The 24546-nt window shown below is 43.4% G+C and overlaps 1 protein-coding gene across 2 annotated transcripts in view; it reads left to right on the forward strand.

Moving 5' to 3' along the window:
- LOC110502157 (aryl hydrocarbon receptor-like) overlaps positions 1-19846 on the forward strand; it is a 46348-nt gene extending 26502 nt beyond the window's left edge. For both annotated transcript variants that reach the window (XM_036959348.1, XM_036959349.1), the window contains 7 exons: positions 654-780; positions 3915-4045; positions 4357-4559; positions 4749-4858; positions 10845-10986; positions 13069-15298; positions 18374-19846. In XM_036959348.1, the coding sequence (XP_036815243.1) occupies positions 654-780; positions 3915-4045; positions 4357-4559; positions 4749-4858; positions 10845-10986; positions 13069-15298; positions 18374-18448 (3018 nt within the window). In that variant the 3' untranslated portion in view covers positions 18449-19846. The remainder of the gene's footprint in view (positions 1-653; positions 781-3914; positions 4046-4356; positions 4560-4748; positions 4859-10844; positions 10987-13068; positions 15299-18373) is intronic.
- Positions 19847-24546: the final 4700 nt, after the last annotated feature.

Below are 24546 nucleotides of genomic sequence, written 5' to 3' on the forward strand. Positions count from 1 at the left end.
TATGAGGCTATTTTCAGGTCTCTCCAGAGATGTTCAATTGGGTTCAAATTCGGGCTCTGGCTGGGCCACCCAAGGACATTCAGAGACTTGTTCTGAACCTTCGCCCCAGTTTGAGGTCCTGAGCGCTTTGGAGCAGGTTTTTGCATTTACCACAGGTGGACTCCATTCAAGTTGTAGAAACATCTCAAGGATGATCAATGGAAACAGGATGCACCTGAGCTCAATTTTTAGTTTAAGGTATTTTTGTTTTATTTACGTTTTCTGAAAACCTGTTTTCCCTTTGTCATTATGGGGTATTGTGTGTAGATTGATGAGTATTGTTTAAATCCATTTCAGAATAAGGCTGTAACATTTTAAAAAATGTGGAAAAAGTGAAGGGGCCTGAATACTTTCCGAATGCACTGTAGCAGTATGTCTGAAGTTCCCATAATGTAATTTACATAAGGATCTATCGTTTAGACATTGTTTGTGTCTGTATTGTGCATGCTTCCCATCTTTATTTTAACTGCCTCCATGTGATGGATATGTCCATCTTTATTTTAACTGCCTCCATGTGATGGATATGTCCATCTTTATTTTGTTTGTCTCTATAATCCCACCTTCCTTTCGTACCCCCTCTCTCTCCCCTCTTCCTCGCTCTCTCTTTCTTTCAGACTGATATTATGCATCAGAGTGTGTATGAGTTGGTCCACACTGAGGACCAGCAGGAGCTGAGGAGGAACCTCCACTGGGCCCTCAGCCCACCTACCATCATGGACACACTGGGAAAGTCCTCCTCAGGTGACTTCCTACCTCCGCGTTAGACCCTGAAACACCACCTCCGTGTTAGAACCTGAAACACCACCTCTCTGTTAGACCATGAAACACCACCTCTCTGTTAGACCCTGAAACACCACCTCTCTGTTAGAACCTGAAACACCACCTCTCTGTTAGACCCTGAAACACCACCTCTCTGTTAGACCCTGAAACACCACTTCCGTGTTAGACCCTGAAACACCACCTCCGCCTTAGACCCTGAAACACCACCTCCGCCTTAGACCCTGAAACACCACCTCCGTGTTAGACCCTGAAACACCACCTCCGCCTTAGACCCTGAAACACCACCTCCGTGTTAGACCCTGAAACACCACCTCCGCCTTAGACCCTGAAACACCACCTCCGCCTTAGACCCTGAAACACCACCTCCGTGTTAGACCATGAAACACCACCTCTCTGTTAGAACCTGAAACACCACCTCTCTGTTAGATCCTGAAACACCACCTCCGTGTTAGACCCTGAAACACCACCTCCGTGTTAGACCCTGAAACACCACCTCCGTGTTAGACCCTGAAACACCACCTCCGTGTTAGACCCTGAAACACCACCTCCGTGTTAGACCCTGAAACACCACCTCCGTGTTAGACCCTGAAACACCACCTCTGTGTTAGACCCTGAAACACCACCTCCGTGTTAGACCCTGAAACACCACCTCCGTGTTAGACCATGAAACACCACCTCCGTGTTAGAATACTGAAACACCACCTCCGTGTTAGACCCTGAAACACCACCTCCGTGTTAGACCCTGAAACACCACCTCCGTGTTAGACCCTGAAACACCACCTCCGTGTTAGACCCTGAAACACCTCCTCCGTGTTAGACCCTGAAACACCACCTCCGTGTTAGACCCTGAAACACCACCTCCGTGTTAGACCATGAAACACCACCTCTCTGTTAGAACCTGAAACACCACCTCTCTGTTAGAACCTGAAACACCACCTCTCTGTTAGATCCTGAAACACCACCTCCGTGTTAGACCCTGAAACACCACCTCCGTGTTAGACCCTGAAACACCACCTCTCTGTTAGACCCTGAAACACCACCTCCGCCTTAGACCCTGAAACACCACCTCCGCCTTAGACCCTGAAACACCACCTCCGTGTTAGACCCTGAAACACCACCTCCGCCTTAGACCCTGAAACACCACCTCCGTGTTAGACCCTGAAACACCACCTCCGCCTTAGACCCTGAAACACCACCTCCGCCTTAGACCCTGAAACACCACCTCCGTGTTAGACCATGAAACACCACCTCTCTGTTAGAACCTGAAACACCACCTCTCTGTTAGATCCTGAAACACCACCTCCGTGTTAGACCCTGAAACACCACCTCTCTGTTAGACCCTGAAACACCACCTCCGTGTTAGAATACTGAAACACCACCTCCGTGTTAGACCCTGAAACACCACCTCCGTGTTAGACCCTGAAACACCACCTCCGTGTTAGACCCTGAAACACCACCTCCGTGTTAGACCCTGAAACACCTCCTCTGTGTTAGACCCTGAAACACCACCTCCGTGTTAGACCCTGAAACACCACCTCCGTGTTAGACCATGAAACACCACCTCCGTGTTAGAATACTGAAACACCACCTCCGTGTTAGACCCTGAAACACCACCTCCGTGTTAGACCCTGAAACACCTCCTCCGTGTTAGACCCTGAAACACCACCTCCGTGTTAGACCCTGAAACACCACCTCCGTGTTAGACCCTGAAACACCACCTCCGTGTTAGACCCTGAAACACCTCCTCCGTGTTAGACCCTGAAACACCACCTCCGTGTTAGACCCTGAAACACCACCTCCGTGTTAGACCCTGAAACACCACCTCCGTGTTAGACCCTGAAACACCACCTCCGTGTTAGACCATGAAACACCACCTCTCTGTTAGAACCTGAAACACCACCTCTCTGTTAGATCCTGAAACACCACCTCCGTGTTAGACCCTGAAACACCACCTCCGTGTTAGACCCTGAAACACCACCTCTCTGTTAGACCCTGAAACACCACCTCCGTGTTAGACCCTGAAACACCACCTCCGTGTTAGACCCTGAAACACCACCTCCGTGTTAGACCCTGAAACACCACCTCCGTGTTAGACCCTGAAACACCACCTCTGTGTTAGACCCTGAAACACCACCTCCGTGTTAGACCCTGAAACACCACCTCTCTGTTAGACCCTGAAACACCACCTCCGTGTTAGAATACTGAAACACCACCTCTCTGTTAGACCCTGAAACACCACCTCCGTCAATGAAAAAACATTAAGAGATTCAATCATAGAAATTAATGCAGAACTTTCAATAGCATTTTCTATGAATACCCTCTGCATAATGCATTACAAATGCAGTTATAACACCTTATGAAGTATGCGTAATGCATTACATAAGTATATAATAACTCATTATTATGCATTATATAAAACATCTATAATTAATAAATGCTCATAAACATTCAAGAAAGGCTCAGGCCTCTGTACTGACTTAAACTATCCAATAGTGGGTGGTGTTGCACATTTGTTCTTCCCCTGCAAGAGAGGAAGCCATCACATGTCGAGCTAAGACGACATTAGCCTCTGGTGCTAATTACATAAGTGTATTTTCAACAGAGCCAGGAGACCACGCCCATTGAGGACAGGACACACAGTCGGGTCAAAACAGAATACAGAAAAGAACAGAAGCAGAACAGTTAGCATTTAGAATGTGCTGAGGGATATTGAATAAGGCTTTGTTTAAAGTGTCATGACACATCTCTCAGCAGACACCCAAGCCAGACACCTCACGTCAGCTTTTCTTTCAAGCCCAAACATTCATGTCAACACACAGTCAACAATGTTGTTATTCATTTAGCTTTTTGTGTTGATGAATTCCTGTACTATCATACAAATAATTATTATTTCATGAGATTACATAATCGGGTTGTCACTGATTACCTGTTTGTATGACCATTTTAGAGAAGTTGCACACATTTTGTTCTGTTTCTACATGACTGAACTGTATGCTGTAATCTTGAGGATCGTTTCCAAATATAGTGCAATAGGTGGTTAGATGATTTTGATGATAAAAGCCTGGTCTGAACATGTCTTATCTTCTGATCCATAGATGTGGAGCCGGAGAGCGGCACCACTGTGACCTATAACCCTGAGCAGCTCCCACCAGAGAACTCCTCCTTCCTGGAGAGGAACTTCGTATGTCGCTTCCGCTGCCTCCTGGACAACTCCTCTGGCTTCCTGGTGAGTCTCTCAGCTTCCTGGTGAGTCTTGCAGCTTCCTGGTAGGTGTTATTGACACCTCACCCCGACCGAATGCCTACAACCTCCCAATAGTGTTGGTCTATTAGTATTTTAAGCTCACTCAGAGGAAAGCTCACACATTGACATAGGGTGACGTGAAATACACGTTGAAATACAATTTTGATGGATGTAAATCAGATTGTTGTTGGATAGACTTTGGACAGATATTCAAACACATGGACAATCAAAGACGAAAAGATACATGTCTAAGACAAAATGTTTGTGTTCTTTCCCCCCCCTCCCCCCTGCCAGGCCCTGAGTCTGCAGGGCAGGCTGAAGTTCCTGCGTGGTCAGAACCAGCGGCAGGAAAACAGGGTCAAGGCGCCGCCCCAGCTGGCCCTGTTTGCCATCGCTACGCCTCTCCAGCCCCCCTCCATCCTGGAGATCAGGACCAAGAACATGACCTTCAGAACCAAACACAAGCTGGACTTCACCCCCATGGCCTGCGACGCAAAGTACGCTCACTTTGACTTCCTTGTTATTATGATAATGTTGTGGTGACAGTTGCAATCATCAAAATAAGTAGACTACTATTACAATAGTATTGAATAGACTGTCATTTGTCAGTCATACTGCTATTGTTATGTAGTACTGGTTATTATATGATGTGAAATAATTGTTTATTGACATCATCCCTTTTGCAGGGGGAAAATTGTGCTTGGGTATACTGAAGCTGAACTTCGGGTGCGAGGCTCTGGGTATCAGTTTATCCATGCGGCGGATATGTTGTACTGCGCTGAGAACCATGTCCGAAGTAAGCCTCATCTCCATTATGTCTACCTAAAAATACAAAGATGGGAGTATTTATTTTGGATTGGGTTGAATTGGTTCTGTCCTCAAAACATTGGTGAGGCCGGGTATGACCAGGTCAAAGATGGTGGTCACAGAGTTCGGACAGCTTTCCCAAGTAATCCCAGTGGATTACGGCGCAGATTGAGCAAAGCCGCAGAGCTGCTAGAGGATAGGATAGGCCACAGATACACTACATGATCAGCAGCAATAATCCATATACACTACAACAAATAGTATGTGGACACCTGCTCGTCGAATATCTCATTCCAAAATCATGGGCATTAATATGGGGTTGGTCCCCCTTTTGCTGCTATAACAATCTCCACTCTTCTGGGAAGGCTTTCCATTAGATGTTGGAACATTGCTACGGGGACTTGCTTCCATTCAACCACAAGCGTTTGTGAGGTCGGGCAACTGATGTTAGGCCTGGCTCGCAGTCGGCGTTCCAATTCATCCCAAAGGTGTTCGATGGGGTTATCATGCTGAAACAGGAAAGCGCCTTTCCCAAACTGTTGCCACAAAGTTGGATGCACAGAATCATCTAGAATGTCATTGTATGCTACAGAGTTAAGGAGCCTGAACCATGAAAACAGCCTCGGACCATTATTCCTCCTCCACCAAACTTTACAGTTGGCACTATGCTTTGGGGCAGGTAGCGTTCTCCTGGCATCCGCCAAACCCAGATTCTTCCGTCGGACTGCCAGATGGTGAAGCGTGATTCATCACTCCAGAGAACGCGTTTCTACTGCTCCAGAGTCCAATGGCAGTGAGCTTTACACCACTCTAGCCGATTCTTGGCATGGCTCATGGTAATCTTAGGCTTGTGTGCGGCTGCTCGGCCTTGGAAACCCATTTCATGAAGCTCCCGACGAACAGTTGTTGTGCTGACGTTGCTTCCAGAGGCAGATTGGAACTTGGTAGTGAGTGTTGCAACCGAGGACAGATGATTTTTTTACGCGCTTCGTGCTTCAGCACTCCGCTGTCCCGTTCTGTTATCTTGTGTATTTGTATTTATTATGGATCCCCATTAGCTGCTTTCTGGGGTCCAAACACATTAAAGCACTTATATTACATATAAAACAAAATATAAAACAGTACATCATATAAAATTATTACACCACTACTTATCTACAATACAAAATACTACAATATTTTATCTGATTCTACTGCTTGCATCAGTTACCTGATGTGGAATAGAGTTCCATGTAGTCATGGCTCTATGTAGTACTGTGCTACTGGGTGTCCGAGCTGTGTGCTTGTATTTTAAACAGACAGCTCTGTACATTCAGCTTGTCAACACCTCTTACAAAAACAAGTCATGAGGAATTCAATATCTCTTCCACTTTGAGCCATGAGAGACTGACATGCATGTCATTAATGTTAGCTCTCCGTGTACTTGTAAGGCCCAGCCGTGCTGCCCTGTTCTGAGCCAACTGCAATTTTCCCAAGTCCCTCTTTGTGGCACCTGACCACATGACTGAACAGTAGTCCAGGTGTGACAAAACCAGGGCCTGTAGGACCTGCCTTGTTGATAGTGTTGTTAAGAATGCAGAGCAGCGCTTTATTATGGACAGACTTCTCCCCATCTTAGCTTCTCCCCACTTTTGGGCTCCCTAATGGTGCAGACTAAGGCACTGCATCTCAGTGCTGGAGGCGTCACTACAGACACCCTGGTTCAAAGGAGGGTCAACCAGTTATTAAATCCAAGGGTTCACATACTTTTCCCACCCTGCACTGTGAATGTTTACACGGTGTGTTCAATAAAGACATGAAAACATATAATTGTTTGTGTGTTATTAGTTTAAGCAGACTGTGTCTATTGTTGTGACTTAGATGAAGATCAGATCTAGTTGTATGACCAGTTTATGCAGAAATTCAGGTAATTCCAAAGGGTTCATATACATTTTTCCAGTAGCAGATTATGATCAATAATGTCAAAAGCTGCACTGAAGTCCAACAAAGCAGCCCCAACAATATTTTTATCATCAACTTCTCTCAGCCAATCATCAGCCATTTGTGTAAGTGCTGTGCTTGTTGAATGTCCTTCCCTAAAGCATGCTGAAATTCTGTTGTCAATTAGTTTACTGTGAAATAGCATTTTATCTGGTCAAATGTTTTCCAAACGTTTACTAAGGGTTGGTAACAGGCTGGTTGGTCGGCTATTTGAGTCAGTAAAGGGGGCTTGGTTAGCGGAAGGACTTTTGCTTTCCTTTAGGCCTGAGGGCACACACTTTCTAGTAGGCTTAAATCGAAGATATGGCAAATAGGAGTGGCAATATCATCCACTATTATCCTCAGTAATTTTCCATCCAGATTGTCAGACCCCGGTGGCTTGTCATTGTTGATAGACAACAACAATTTTTCACCTCTTCCACACTCACTTAACAGAATTCAAAAGTACAGTGCTTGTCTTTCATAATTTGGTCAGATATACTTGGATGTGTAGTGTCAGCTTTTGTTGCTGGCATGTCATGCCTAACTTATCTTGCCAATGAAAAAGTAATTAAAGTGGTTGGCAAAATCAGTGGGTTTTGTGATGAATGAGCCACCTGATTCAATCAATGATGGAGCCGAGTTTGCCGTTTTCCCAAAATGTTATTTAAGATGCTCCAAAGCTTTTTACTATCATTCTTTATATAATTAATTTTTGTGTCATAGTGTAGTTTCTTTCTATTTAGTTTAGTCACATCATTTGTCAAGTGCAGCATCTGGTTGCTCCTAATTACACACCACAGACCAACAAATTTGATTTACATCATCAACATAAGAATCACCACAAAACGTATTATATGACCTCTCCCAGAAAATATACCTCTGTTGAAATCACATACATTATCAAGCATTTCACACATGTTATCCATGTGTGGTCTAGCACTTGGTGGTCTATAGCAGCTTCCCACAAGAATGGGCTTTAGGTGAGGCAGAATAACCTGTAGCCATATTACTTCAACAGTATTTAACATTAGATCATCTCTAAGCTTTACAGGAATATGGTTCTGAATATAAACAGCAACACCTCCCCCGTTGGCATTTCTGTATTTTCTGTAGATGTTATAACCATGTGTTGCTACCACTGTATCATCAAAGGTATTATCTAAGTGAGTTTCAGAGATAGTCAGAATATGGATGTCATCTGTTACAAATACAGTGCCTTGCGAAAGTATTCGGCCCCCTTGAACTTTGCGACCTTTTGCCACATTTCAGGCTTCAAACATAAAGATATAAAACTGTATTTTTTTGTGAAGAATCAACAACAAGTGGGACACAATCATGAAGTAGAACAACATTTATTGGATATTTCAAACTTTTTTAACAAATCAAAAACTGAAAAATTGGGCGTGCAAAATTATTCAGCCCCTTTACTTTCAGTGCAGCAAACTCTCTCCAGAAGTTCAGTGAGGATCTCTGAATGATCCAATGTTGACCTAAATGACTAATGATGATAAATACAATCCACCTGTGTGTAATCAAGTCTCCGTATAAATGCACCTGCACTGTGATAGTCTCAGAGGTCCGTCAAAAGCGCAGAGAGCATCATGAAGAACAATGAACACACCAGGCAGGTCCGAGATACAGTTGTGAAGAAGTTTAAAGCCGGATTTGGATACAAAAAGATTTCCCAAGCTTTAAACATCCCAAGGAGCACTGTGCAATATTGAAATGGAATAATATTGAAATGGATAATATTGAAATGGAAGGAGTATCAGACCACTGCAAATCTACCAAGACCTGGCCGTCCCTCTAAACTTTCAGCTCATACAAGGAGAAGACTGATCAGAGATGCAGCCAAGAGGCCCATGATCACTCTGGATGAACTGCAGAGATCTACAGCTGAGGTGGGAGACTCTGTCCATAGGACAACAATATATTGCACAAATCTAGCCTTTATGGAAGAGTGGCAAGAAGAAAGCCATTTCTTAAAGATATCCATAAAAAGTATTGTTTAAAGCCACTTGGGAGACACACCAAACATGTGGAAGAAGGTGCTCTGGTCAGATGAAACCAAAATTGAACTTTTTGGCAACAATGCAAAACGTTATGTTTGGCGTAAAAGCAACACGGCTGAACACACCATCCCCACTGTCAAACATGGTGGTGGCAGCATCATGGTTTGGGCCTGCTTTTCTTCAGCAGGGTCAGGGAAGATGGTTAAAATTGATGGGAAGATGGATGGAGCCAAATACAGGACCATTCTGGAAGAAAACCTGATGGAGTCTGCAAAAGACCTGAGACTGGGACGGAGATTTGTCTTCCAACAAGACAATGATCCAAAACATAAAGCAAAATCTACAATGGAATGGTTCAAAAATAAACATATCCAGGTGTTAGAATGGCCAAGTCAAAGTCCAGACCTGAATCCAATCGAGAATCTGTGGAAAGAACTGAAAACTGCTGTTCACAAATGCTCTCCATCCAACCTCACTGAGCTCGAGCTGTTTTGCAAGGAGGAATGGGAGAAAAATTTCAGTCTCTCGATGTGCAAAACTGATAGAGACATACCCCAAGCGACTTACAGCTGCAATCGCAGCAAAAAGTGGCGCCACAAAGTATTACCTTAAGGGGGCTGAATAATTTTGCACGCCCAATTTTTCAGTTTTTGATTTGTTAAAAAAGTTTGAAATATCCAATAAATGTCGTTCCACTTCATGATTGTGTCCCACTTGTTGATTCTTCACAAAAAAATACAGTTTTATATCTTTGTTTGAAGCCTGAAATGTGGCAAAAGGTCGCAAAGTTCAAGGGGGCCGAATACTTTCGCAAGGCACTGTAAGTTATTAACTTCACAAACTTTGTTTCTTCGGCTGCATATGTTAACATGGGTTATTTTTAGCACTTTTATGGGTTGCTTGATTTGTTTTTAATGCTTTACTGAGAAGCTTATCAGAAGTAGACTTGTTCATGTTATTTATATTGGAGCTGATAGTGCACAGTGAGCTGCAAACGGGACTTCCTACTACAGCACACCGTCTCAGTGCTAACAGTGTAACTCTGATTCATAGGCACATGATTAATGCCTTCAATAGCTGTAGGATAAACCAGTATTCAGGGCAATTAGGAGGACATAAATTAAGTTACTTACATTGTGTCTGCCAACGCCCCTGGGATAATGTACATTTGCTGCAGCATTATGACGACTCATTGTCACAATGGTAGGAATTAACTGAGCTGGTCTTGGGTCATTGATAAGTCATTGTTTCAACACAGCCTTGAAATACGTCCAGCAACCAAGATGATTTGGATGGACTCCGTCATTCCTGTCTTCTGTTTCCAGAAGGTGTCAAATGTATCTATAAAAGTGATTCCAACAGAGCTACGGTAATCTTTTAACCAGATGTGTGGCCTACTGCTTCGCGGCTCACCCGTTGTTGCTCTTAGACATTTCCACTTCACAATAACAGCACTTACAGTTGACCGGGCAGCTCTAGCAGGGCAGGAATTTGACAAACTGACTTGTTGGAAAGGTGGCATCCTATGACGGTGCCACGTTGAAAGTCACTGAGTTCTTCAGTAAGGCCATTCTACTGACAATGTTTGTCTATGGAGATTGCATGGCTGTGTGCTCGAGTTTTGTACATCTGACAGCAACGGGTGTGGCTGAAATAGCCGAATCCACTCATTTGAAGAATGGATGATCACATACTTTTGTATATATAGTGCAGTTACCAACACAATATTACAGGGTACATCTAGTTACCCCCTCTGCCTTATGGAATTTGCTCTAGATTCTAGCTACCATTGCCTTATACTCCATTGCCTTATACTCCTTTCCAGAGTACAGAGTAAATATAACAGGCAATGGTACCTAGTTAGATATCTTCAGAGTTGAACCATGAACCTGATTCCTAATCTACTGTACTCGTTGCCACATCTGCCTACTAGTGCTGTAGCTTGAATTGAATGTGAATGTGTACCCTCCCATCCTAAACAACTGTGTCATGTGGTTCCAGTGATGAAGACAGGGGAGAGCGGTCTGACCGTGTTCAGGCTCCTCACCAAGGACAACCTCTGGAAGTGGGTCCAGGCCAACGCCAGGCTGGTGTACAAGAATGGAAAACCAGACTACATCATCGCCACACAGAGGCCTCTGATGTACGTGCACTCCCCTGGGCCTTGTCACTGTCTAGGAACAGTCGTTTTCCTTGTCAGGTCACCTGGCCAGAAAATACTCAGTCCTCATAGATGTAGGGACACAGTTATGACATCAGACAACACAGATGGAGGAAGGGATTATGTGGTCCTCTGTAGCTCAGTTAGTAGAACATGGTCCTCTGTAGCTCAGTTAGTAGAACATGGTCCTCTGTAGCTCAGTTAGTAGAACATGGTCCTCTGTAGCTCAGTTAGTAGAACATGGTCCTCTGTAGCTCAGTTAATAGAACATGGTTCTCTGTATTTCAGTTAGTAGAACATGGTCCTCTAGTTCAGTTAGTAGAACATGGTCCTCTGTAGTTCAGTTAGTAGGCATGGTGCTCTGTAGTTCAGTTAGTAGGCATGGTGCTCTGTAGTTTAGTTAGTAGGCATGGTGCTCTGTAGTTTAGTTAGTAGGCATGGTGCTCTGTAGTTTAGTTAGTAGGCATGGTGCTCTGTAGTTCAGTTAGTAGGCATGGTGCTCTGTAGTTCAGTTAGTAGGCATGGTGCTCTGTAGTTTAGTTAGTAGGCATGGTGCTCTGTAGTTTAGTTAGTAGGTATGGTCCTCTATAGTTCAGTTAGTAGGCATGGTGCTCTGTAGTTCAGTTAGTAGGCATGGTGCTCTGTAGTTTAGTTAGCAGGCATGGTGCTCTGTAGTTTAGTTAGTAGGTATGGTGCTCTGTAGTTCAGTTAGTAGGCATGGTGCTCTGTAGTTCAGTTAGTAGGCATGGTGCTCTGTAGTTCAGTTAGTAGGCATGGTGCTCTGTAGTTCAGTTAGTAGGCATGGTGCTCTGTAGTTCAGTTAGTAGGCATGGTGCTCTGTAGTTCAGTTAGTAGGCATGGTGCTCTGTAGTTCAGTTAGTAGGCATGGTGCTCTGTAGTTCAGTTAGTAGGCATGGTGCTCTGTAGTTCAGTTAGTAGGCATGGTGCTCTGTAGTTCAGTTAGTAGGCATGGTGCTCTGTAGTTCAGTTAGTAGAACATGGTCCTCTGTAGTTTAGTTAGTAGGCATGGTGCTCTGTAATTCAGTTAGTAGAACATGGTGCTCTGTAGTTCAGTTAGTAGGCATGGTGCTCTGTAGTTCAGTTAGTAGGCATGGTGCTCTGTAGTTCAGTTAGTAGGCATGGTGCTCTGTAGTTCAGTTAGTAGAACATGGTCCTCTGTAGTTCAGTTAGTAGGCATGGTGCTCTGTAGTTCAGTTAGTAGGCATGGTGCTCTGTAGTTCAGTTAGTAGGCATGGTGCTCTGTAGTTTAGTTAGTAGAACATGGTCCTCTGTAGTTCAGTTAGTAGGCATGGTTCTCTGTAGTTTAGTTAGTAGAACATGGTCCTCTGTAGCTCAGTTTGTAGAACATGGTCCTCTGTAGCTCAGTTAGTAGAACATGGTCCTCTAGTTCAGTTAGTAGAACATGGTCCTCTATAGTTCAGTTAGTAGAACATGGTCCTCTGTAGTTCAGTTAGTAGGCATGGTGCTCTGTAGTTCAGTTAGTAGGCATGGTGCTCTGTAGTTCAGTTAGTAGGCATGGTGCTCTGTAGTTTAGTTAGTAGAACATGGTCCTCTGTAGTTCAGTTAGTAGGCATGGTTCTCTGTAGTTTAGTTAGTAGAACATGGTCCTCTGTAGCTCAGTTTGTAGAACATGGTCCTCTGTAGCTCAGTTAGTAGAACATGGTCCTCTAGTTCAGTTAGTAGAACATGGTCCTCTATAGTTCAGTTAGTAGAACATGGTCCTCTAGTTCAGTTAGTAGAACATGGTTCTCTGTATTTCAGTTAGTAGAACATGGTCCTCTGTAGCTCAGTTAGTAAAACATGGTTCTCTGTATTTCAGTTAGTAGAACATGGTTCTCTGTATTTCAATTAGTAGAACATGGTTCTCTGTAGTTTAGTTAGTTGGCATGGTACTCTGTAGTTCAGTTAGTAGAACATGGTCCTCTGTAGCAGTTCTAGTAGAACATGGTGCTCTGTAGTTCAGTTAGTAGGCATGGTACTTGTAATGCCAGGGTAGTGGGTTCGAGAAAGAGTCTGAGAACTGTCTGTTTCCTATCCTTTTAGGGAGGAGGAAGGAGGCGAACACCTACGTAAACGTTCCATGCACCTCCCCTTTACCTTCGCCACGGGAGAGGCCCTGCTCTACCAGTCCAGCCATCCAATTGGACGCTTCAACCACAGCACCCAGGGCTCCGAGAAGAACGGCAACAAGTCCAAGAAGGGCCGGATTGACAGGGTGTCCAGGGATGGCCTGGACCCGGGCTCCCTCTTGGGGGCGCTGATGAGTCAGGCTGAGTCTGTATATGTCTGCCAGCCGGCCTTGGAGCCCCAGCTGTCCTTCCACAGCAGTCTGTTCGGAGACCGGGTCGGTTTCTCTGACTCCGACCCCACCGCCCTGCTCCAGGGCTGGGATGAGTCGTCCAACAGAGTGGTGGGTACGGGCCTTCCAGAACCGGCGTCGAGCTTCGACCCTCTGCTGGTGACCCTGGACTCCCTGTCCCTGGGAGGTCCGGGGGGTGGGGTGGACCGGAATGGGGATGGAGGAAATGGGGAGAACTGTTCCAACGGGGAACTATTTGGGGCTTTGGAGGGCCTGGGACTGAGCGCTGAGGACCTGGAGCTGCTGCTGTTGGACGAGAGGATGATCCGGGTGGAGATGGACCCCGAGCGGGTTCCCACCCTGGATGACCTGCTGACCAACGATGAAATCCTGTCCTACATCCACGACTCCCTGGAGGCAAATACAGATGGGGCAGAGGACGGGGACCAGGTACCCTCCACGATCCCAGGAACAAATGCCCCAGAAACCACCACAAAAACAACAAAGGCTCCTGTTGAAAGTAATCCCACTTCTGCCACCAATGTGTACCCTCAGTACGTTCCCCATAATGCCCCCATAGTTCAGCAGATGCAGAAGCACCTCAACATGCAGCCAGGGAGGGCGGTCCAAGACTGGGTCCAGCATAGCAACCACTTGCCCCATCCAGTGGTGAATGGACTGCAGGGGCAGAGTCAGCCAATACACAACGGAGAATGGACATCCCTACACATTCTAGCCAATACAGGGGTACCGGTTGACGACTGTCACACCCCCCAGACTCTGTTAAATGGAAAGGCGTCAGAGCCGGATGGGGACCATCACTGGCGGCAAGCCCACCAACGTCAACACTACCTCCAGCAGCAGCAGGCCCTGGTCCAGATACCGCTCCCTCACAGCCATGCCAAACATCCAGGCGCTAATCTCAACGGAGTGTGTGGCATTCCAAACACACACACAGAGCATCTCCCAGCTGGCAAACAGCAATGGCAGGACTATAGCTACTGCCCCCCTGGGGAAACCACCCCGAACAGCAACCCCCCTGGGCAAACCACCCTGAACAGCAATCCCCCTGGGCAAACCACCCTGAACAGCAACCCCTCTGGGAAAACCACCCTGAACAGCAACCCCCCTGGGAAAACCACCCTGAACAGCAACCCCCCTGGGCAAACCACCCTGAACAGCAACCCCCCTGGGCAAACCACCCTGAACAGCAACCCCTCTGGGCAAACCACCCTGAACAGCAACCCCTCTGGGAAAACCACCCTGAACAGCAACCCCCCTGGGCAAACCACCCTGAACAGCAACCCCTCTAGGGAAACCACCCTGGTCAGCAACCCCTCTGGGCAAACCACCCTGAATAGCAACCCCCCTGGGCAAACCACCCTGAACAGCAACCCCCCTGGGGAAACCACCCTGAACAGCAACCCCCCTGGGGAAACCACCCTGAACAGCAACCCCTCTGGGAAAACCACCCTGAACAGCAACCCCTCTGGGAAAACCACCCTGAACAGCAACCCCTCTGGGCAAACCACCCTGAACAGCAACCCCCCTGGGGAAACCACCCTGAACAGCAACCCCTCTGGGCAAACCACCCTGAACAGCAACCCCTCTGGGGAAACCATCCTGAACAGCAACCCCTGCCTTAACGATGGCCAGGTACCTCTCCTCACACACACCACCGTAGCCGCTTGTATGAATTACACTATGGCTGATATTCCCGGCATGGACTGTACCATCAACAGATGTACATATGGGGGGAACGGGCAGCACCACGGGACCGGGGCTGCCGTTTCGTCCTACCAGAGGATGAACCACAAGCAGCAGCAGCAGGAGAAGCTGCCCCCTCCCTTGGCTCAGGTGCAGTGCCCTCCTCCCTCTGCTACAGTAGAGCAGATCCTTGTGGTTGGACACTCTTCACTGGAGGCCAATGGCATCGTGACCTCTGACATCCCTCACCACCCCAACCACAGTAAGGTGAGACCCCAGGGATTATATATTCATGCATTGAGTGTACAAAACATTAAGAACACCTGCTCTTTCCATGACACAGACTGACCAGGTGAATCCAGGTGAAAGCTATGATCCCGTATTTATGTCACTTGTTAAATCCACTTCAATCAGTGTAGAGGAAGGGGAGGAGACAGGTTAAATAAGGAAAGTTAAGCCTTGAGACAAATTGAGACATGAATTGTGTGTGTGCCATTCAGAGGATTGAAGATTTAAGTGCGTTTGAACGGGGGTACGGTAGCAGGTGCCAGGTGCACCAGTTTGTGTCAAGAACTGCAATGCTGCTGCGTTTTTCACGCTCAACAGTTTCCCATGTGTATCAAGAATGGTCCACCACCCAAATGACGTCCAGCCAATTTAACACAACTGTGCGAAGCATTAAGGTCAAAATGGGCCAGCATCCCTATGGAACGCTTTAGACACCTTGTAGAACCATTTTTGGTTCCAGGTAGAACCGTTTTTGGTTCCAGGTAGAACCTTTTTGGGTTCCTTTTTTTCTAAGAGTAGCATTTAATTAATGGCCACTATTTAAAGGGAACTGACAAGCATTTGATTGTAAATTTAAGACAACGGGTTCTGTAGAGACAGTAAGGTTCCATAGTTCACACCAGGACGGGAGGTGCTATTCAGGGCCACAATGTGTTTAGATAAATTACAATCGCCATTCATTCACAAATAACTTCCATAATTAATACTGCAAATCACAAAATGAATAAGCGTAAGTTTAAATTATTTTTTTAGATTGATGATGTTTGATATTGAGAATGTATCTTTCAACAGCTCTTTATTAACCTCTGGGATATGTGGGCTAGCGTCCCACCTGGCCAAAAGCCAGGGAAAATGCAGAGCACCAAATTAAAATAAATTACTATAAAAATCAAACTTTCATTAAATCACACATGCAAGATAGCAAATTAAAGCTACACTTGATGTGAATCCAGCCAACATGTCAGATTTCAAAAAGGCTTTTCGGCGAAAGCAAACAATGCTATTATCTTACACAAAACGCAAAAATAAAAATATAATTAATGCCTTAACTTTGACGAGCTTCTTTTGTTGGCACTCCAATATGTCCCATAAACATCACAAATGGTCCTTTTGTTCGATTAATTCCGTCGATATATATACAAAATGTCCATTTATTTGGCTTGTTTGATCCTGAAAAACACCGGTTCCAACTTGCGCAACGTGACTACAAAATATCTCAAAAGTTACAGTGCCTTGCGAAAGTATTCGGCCCCCTTGAACTTTGCGACCTTTTGCCACATTTCAGGCTTCAAACATAAAGATATAAAACTGTATTTTTTTGTGAAGAATCAACAAGTGGGACACAATCATGAAGTGGAACGACATTTATTGGATATTTCAAAGTTTTTTAACAAATCAAAAATGGAAAAATTGGGCATGCAAAATTATTCAGCCCCTTTACTTTCAGTGCAGCAAACTCTCTCCAGAAGTTCAGTGAGGATCTCTGAATGATCCAATGTTGACCTAAATGACTAATGATGATAAATACAATCCACCTGTGTGTAATCAAGTCTCCGTATAAATGCACCTGCACTGTGATAGTCTCAGAGGTCCGTTAAAAGCGCAGAGAGCATCATGAAGAACAAGGAACACACCAGGCAGGTCCGAGATACTGTTGTGAAGAAGTTTAAAGCCCGATTTGGATACAAAAAGATTTCCCAAGTTTAAACATCCCAAGGAGCACTGTGCAAGCGATAATATTGAAATGGAAGGAGTATCAGACCACTGCAAATCTACCAAGACCTGGCCGTCCCTCTAAACTTTCAGCTCATACAAGGAGAAGACTGATCAGAGATGCAGCCAAGAGGCCCATGATCACTCTGGATGAACTGCAGAGATCTACAGCTGAGGTGGGAGACTCTGTCCATAGGACAACAATCAGTCGTATATTGCACAAATCTGACCTTTATGGAAGAGTGGCAAGAAGAAAGCCATTTCTTAAAGATATCCATAAAAAGTGTTGTTTAAAGTTTGCCACAAGCCACCTGGGAGACACACCAAACATGTGGAAGAAGGTGCTCTGGTCAGATGAAACCAAAATTGAACTTTTTGGCAACAATGCAAAACGCTATGTTTGGCGTAAAAGCAACACAGCTGAACACACCATCCCCACCATTTGCACGCCCAATTTTTCAGTTTTTGATCTGTTAAAAAAGTTTGAAATATCCAATAAATGTTGTTCCACTTCATGATTGTGTCCCACTTGTTGTTGATTCCTCACAAAAAAATACAGTTTTATATCTTTATGTTTGAAGCCTGAAATGTGGCAAAAGGTCGCAAAGTTCAAGGGGGCCGAATACTTTCGCAAGGCACTGTACCTGTAAACTTTGCCAAAACATTTCAAACGACTTTTGTAATACAACTCTAGGTATTTTTTAACGTAAATAATCGGTACAATTGAAGATGGGATGATCTGTGTTCAATACAGGAGGAAAACAAACTGTAGCATGCTTTCTGGTCACGCGCCTCTATCTAACAGTACACTACAAGTGACCCTAATTCAAGATGGCCGTACTTCTTCATTACACAAAGGAATAACCTCAACCAATTTCTAAAGACTGTTGACATCCAGTGGAAGCGATCGGAACTGCAAGAAGGTCCCTTAGAAAGCTGGATTCCCAATGAAAGCCCATTGAAAAGAGTGACCTCAAAACAAAATCTGAATGGTTTGTCCTCGGGGTTTCGCCTGCTAAATAAGTTATGTTATACTCACAGACATGATTCAAACAGTTTTAGAAACTTCAGAGTGTTTTCTATCCAAATCCACTAATAATATGCATATCTTATCTTCTGGGGTTGAGTAGCAGGCAGTTGAATTTGGCATGCATTTCATCCGGACGTGAAAATACTGCCCCCTGTCACCAAGAAGTAAAATTGCCAATATTGCTGACAATGCAGTCATTGGTATTTCAGGTGTCAATCTGCTGCTGGTAGTCAACCATCAACGTCATACCATTCACAAGCTGAAAGGCAGGTTCCCTTCATTGTCTCCATGTCTTCTTCCTCTTTTCTCAGATGGAAAATGGCTGCATTCTTAACGGGACCTACTCAGGAGGCTGTGTTCTGCCCAATAGGAGTGGTGCCCTCTAACGGCCAACTCCCCTGCCCTGACACTCTCCAGACCCCCAGACCTCAGGCTTTTACCTCTGACTGGGGACCTCCAAGGGACACTAACTGACTGGAGGGTCCCACCCTACCACTGGACCAGCTTGTTACTCTAGTTGACAACAAAAGCAACACTTAGGCCTAAATATTTTTGGTACTTTTGTTTGGTTGGGTTTGATGGTTCATAATAACATAATTATAATTTGAGTCCTTTGTTTACAATATGACGTCGGAGCGCTAAAGTTGAGTTTTATTCTGTTTTTAAAATAACTCAGAAGAAAATGATCTTAGTCTTAGAATTGTTGTTTCTGTTTTTAAATGTAAAACAAATATATATATATTTTTAGTCCTGGTGGAAGTACAACATGGTCATTGGTAGTCATGGAGACACCACCTAACCCTGCATGTATAGATGCTTACGGCACCATCACATTTATGATTTGTTGTGACACGTGACATCATGATCGGTGTCATGAGTTGTCATACAACAGGAATGGAACCTTCAAATGCAACGTCCAGTGCTCATGAGATTCCTCTTATTGGGGAACGTTAATTGTTTTGGAACATTAAGTCATGTAAAGGAAAAACAGGTCTAGAATATCCTGCACTTTATTTCAAGCACCCAGTGATGCAGATACGGTAGTCGGTCAGGGAAACTAGGGTTATTTAGGTCCCCCTAAAAAATGATACAGAGATGGACCTTCTTTTACATTTTTAATATTTGAGGTTGGGAAATCTGTAACAATTGTCTTTTTGTTCTATTTTTTGCGGTATTATATTTCAGGTGATCGGTTGATGTCCTCACACTTCTGTACAATTGTCATATTTTTGTTCACTTGAATTATCATTTTGTTGTTGTTGTCGTTGACATCTTGTACCTCTGTGAGAGTTTGTCCAATACTAAGGTCAACTGACTCTGAACTAGCTTTGAAGGCTGCTTTGAATTCAGTATTTATTCATTTGTGATTCATTCCTCTAACATACCTTACAACATACCATCTTGATGAGATGGGAAGTACTGTATATCGTCAGATACTAAACGTTGCCAGCAACTATTCCAGTCTTATGATGTTGATCTAATGACAGTTCACTGACAAATCTGAAAACCAAATGATCTCTTCTGGAAGGATACCATGTTGAATGTTTTATGTAAATACTAAATCATTTGGGCAGTAGTGCTAAATATAATTATTTCATCATGGAGATGCTGAAAAGAGATTTCCTTGTAGTTGTTACAATAATTATCGTCATTATTTTTGTTATTATTACCATTATTGTCATTTATTGTGTTTTAAGTTGAAATGTGATACACGTGTGGTTTCAGAATCAACTTGGTTTCTTTCCCCTTTCTTTTTTTACTATTAAAATGTTTGATATATTTAATATGATTGATGTGGCCTATTAACAATATGATTAAAAAAAAAAGTGTAAACAAACAGCAATGGTTTTGAGAAATACAGGTATGTAAAGTTCTGCGTCATTTCACTTGTTTTAAAACACTGCTGCTTATCGAACTCTTGTGTTGACTCCATTTGCTTTATGCGTGCAGTGCATTCGGGAAAGTATTCAGACCCCTTGACTTTTTCCCCATTTTGTTATGTTACAGCCTTATTGTAAAATGAATGACATTTTCTCCCCTCTCATCAATCTACACACAATACCCCATAATAACAAAGTGAAAACAGGTTTTTAGAAATGTTTGCAAAAAAATACTTATTTACATAAGTATTCAGACCCGTTGCTATGAGACTCGAAATTGAGCTCAGGTGCATCCTGTTTCCATTGATCATCCGTTAGATGTTTCTACAACTTGATTGGAGTCCACCTGTGGTAAATTCAATTGATTGGACATGATTTGGAAAAGCACACACCTGTCTATATAAGGCCCCACAGTTGGCAGTGCATGTCAGAGCAAAAACCAAGCCATGAGGACGAAGGAATTGCCTGTAGAGCTCAGAGACAGGATTGTGTCGAGGCACAGATCTGGGGAAGGGTAGCAAACATGTCTGCAGCATTGGCGGTCCCCAAGAACACAGTGGCCTCCATCATTCTTAAATGGATGATGAGTGTACAAATCTGTCATCAAGGCAAAGGGTGGCTACTTTGAAGAATCTCAAATATAAAATATATTTTAATTTGTTTAATACTTTTTTGGTTACTACATGATTCCATATGTGTTATTTAATAGTTTTGATGTCTTCACTATTATTCTACAAGGTAGAAAATAGTCAACATCAAGAAAAAACATAGGAGTAGGTGTGTCCACATTTTTGACTGGTACTGTATGTGAAGGTGATTTTTCAAACCTGTTTATGTTGTGTCACGGGGTATAGTGAGTAGATTGATGAGGAAAGATAACATTTTAATCCATTTTAAAACACGGCTGTACAGTATGTGGAAAAAGTGAAGGGGTCTGAATACTTTCCGAATGTACTGTACATGTACTCACACATGTCACAAAAAAAGTTGGACTCTTCTGATATTCCAAATTGGTGCCATACTACTGAAACTCAATTCATTTAACATATTGAGAACTTTATTTTTACTCAGTCACATTTAATTTATTTTAACATGTGAACAGGAACAGATGTAGTCGTTATGAGATACATTTTGACCCAAGGCCTTTGACTGCTTGTTTCAAATGTATTATTTTGGTCCTTTGAAATAAAGGATTTTTGCAATCACATTGATACAGGAAATGTTAATTATTGTGGATTAGAATTCATTAGAATTAATGCAGATTTTTGTAGGGGTTGATACATTTTTTTTATTAGGCCAAATTAAGTCTTGACAGTTTGAATACAAGTTTGCATGGTAGGCATTTTGGGGTCCATGAAAACACTATATAAATCCCATGTATTATTATTATAATATTCAATGAGTCATCTGAAAAATTACTATGTCCAATGGAGACAAATATGAAAAGCATGAATCACATGAAAGAGGCAGACTAAAATAGCTCTTTATGATGGTTTAGAAGTATTCAGACAGGCTTTTAAAGGCATGGCCTGTTCACTGTCCTCTCCCCTCCATACTCATACTGCTATTTGGCCAGACCACTCTCTCTCTGCTTCTTAATAAGAGTTCAGAGTTGGCCAGGGCTGCTTTTTCCCCCCATCATATCCTCGCCTAAAACCAGACATGGTAAGTTTGAGTAGACCCCTTATTTTAAAAGGATGGCTCTAGTCCTCTTTAATTATTTCGGTAAAATATGAGTTTTTACTAGATGTCACTGACAGAGTGGGGGGGGGGGGGGGGGGGGGGTTTGCTGACGAGGCTTCTTTTATCGTTGTTGTTGTTTCAGCTTTAATAGTGGAATGACCCAGACTGAGGAGCCTCGTCTCGGCCCACAGTACTCACCATGATGCTTTGTGATCAGCGAGAGGTCCGCCAGAGGGGAACAAACGCCATGTGGGTGGAGTGGGAAGGAGTTTTAGTTTAGAGTGTATTAGTTACATGCACAGGGTCACAGATGTAATTGCAGGGTACTGTGAAATTCTTAAGCTCCGAGCTCCGAACTGCAATCTGGGGAGCAGCACAGCGAAGCAAAAAATTGTCCATAAGACCATAACCTGTAGATTTACCACCAGGGAATGACTTCAGTAGGTTTAACACCTCCTCCACTGATCATAATATGATCATAAATCCATTGGACAATAGCTTGTTTGGAAGAATGTATGTTTACATTGTTGCTCAGTAAATTAATTTTCTTTGTAAAAAAATCTGCAAAATGATTGGCAATATCAACTGGTTTTGTTATTATTCTCCCGCCAACCTCCACACTAGATGGGCATGATGAGATAGATGTACCAAGTAAGCCCTTAACTGTGTTCCATACCTTTTTACAATCATTTTTATAATCAGTAAAAGCATTGTTGTAAAATAACGTTTTTTCCTTCGATTCAATTTAACTGCATAATTACGTAATGTTCTATAATTCTGTTCATCAATTTCTAATTTTGACTTGGCTGCTAAGATTTTTGCCATATTTCTTTGAGAAAAAGCTTCACCCAGTTCATCATCAATCCATGGAGATGGACGGGCACCAACTGTACTCTTTCTTATAGGGGCATGATGGTCCATTACCTCCATGAGCAAATCAATAAAACATTCTGTAGTGTGATTTAAATCATCCTCTAGATAAATAAACTCCCAGGGTACAGCAGCCAAATCATTTAGAATTAACTCATGATTAAATGTTTAAAATATTTTGACCACAATCCTAGGGGGTTTCTTTGGAACCTTGGTGTTTATGGTTATGGTTACAATATTATTGTCTGTCCAGCCCACTGGCATTGATCTGGCTTTTAAGCATTGCAATGGTATATTACAGAAAATCAGATCAATGCATGTGTCTGAACGATGACCCAACTTAATTGAAGATCTAGTAGTATCATTAACCATTTGTTTCAAACCACAGTTCTTGGCATTTCTCATCAATTTTGTTCTATTCAAATTATTGTGATCCTTCCAATTTATATTAAAATCATCCAAGATAAATACTATATCCATGAATGTTCATTTGCCCATCATTTACAGATGTATCTAAATGTGTTTCGGTCAAAGCCAAAATATGAATATTATTTATGTTGACCAAGTTAAAAAGCTCATGTATTTTGTTAGGAAGGCTAGATACATTAACCTGAGCCATATGCAACCATATCCTTAACAAGTGAGGATCAATAGAGCATGTATTCATTATTTTATTTTTATTTCACCTTTATTTAACCAGGTAGACTAGTTGAGAACAAGTTCTTATTTGCAACTGCGACCTGGCCAAGATAAAGCATAGCAGTGTGAACAGACAACACAGAGTTACACGTGGAGTAAACAATTAACAAGTCAATAACACAGTAGAAAAAAAAGAAAGTCTATATACATTGTGTGCAAAAGGCGTGAGGAGGTAGGCGAATAATTACAATTTTGCAGATTAACACTGGAGTGATAAATGATCAGATGGTCATGTACAGGTAGAGAAATTGGTGTGCAAAAGAGCAGAAAAGTAAATAAATAAACAGTATGGGGATGAGGTAGGTAAAATTGGGTGGGCTATTTACAGATGGACTATGTACAGCTGCAGCGATCGGTTAGCTGCTCAGATAGCAGATGTTTGAAGTTGGTGCGGGAGATAAAAGTCTCCAACTTCAGCGATTTTTGCAATTCGTTCCAGTCACAGGCAGCAGAGAACTGGAAGGAAAGGCGGCCAAATGAGGTGTTGGCTTTAGGGATGATCAGTGAGATACACCTGCTGGAGCGCGTGCTACGGGTGGGTGTTGCCATCGTGACCAGTGAACTGAGATAAGGCGGAGCTTTACCTACCATGGACTTGTAGATGACCTGGAGCCAGTGGGTCTGGCAACGAATATGTAGCGAGGGCCAGCCGACTAGAGCATACAGGTCGCAGTGGTGGGTGGTATAAGGTGCTTTAGTAACAAAACGGATGGCACTGTGATAAACTGCATCCAGTTTGCTGAGTAGAGTGTTGGAAGCTATTTTGTAGATGACATCGCCGAAGTCGAGGATCGGTAGGATAGTCAGTTTTACTAGGGTAAGTTTGGCGGCGTGAGTGAAGGAGGCTTTGTTGCGGAATAGAAAGCCGACTCTAGATTTGATTTTAGATTGGAGATGTTTGATATGAGTCTGGAAAGAGAGTTTACAGTCTAGCCAGACACCTAGGTACTTATAGATGTCCACATATTCTAGGTCAGAACCATCCAGGGTGGTGATGCTAGTCGGGCGTGCGGGTGCAGGCAGCGAACGGTTGAAAAGCATGCATTTGGTTTTACTAGCGTTTAAGAGCAGTTGGAGGCCACGGAAATCAAATCAAATCAAATTTTATTTGTCACATACACATGGTTAGCAGATGTTAATGCGAGTGTAGCGAAATGCTTGTGCTTCTAGTTCCGACAATGCAGTAATAACCAACAAGTAATCTAACTAACAATTCCAAAACTACTGTCTTGTACACAGTGTAAGGGGATAAAGAATATGTACATAAGGATATATGAATGAGTGATGGTACAGAGCAGCATAGGCAAGATACAGTAGATGGTATCGAGTACAGTATATACATATGAGATGAG

The sequence above is a fragment of the Oncorhynchus mykiss genome, chromosome 22 (assembly GCF_013265735.2).
Source record: "Oncorhynchus mykiss isolate Arlee chromosome 22, USDA_OmykA_1.1, whole genome shotgun sequence".
Taxonomy (NCBI): domain Eukaryota; kingdom Metazoa; phylum Chordata; class Actinopteri; order Salmoniformes; family Salmonidae; genus Oncorhynchus; species Oncorhynchus mykiss.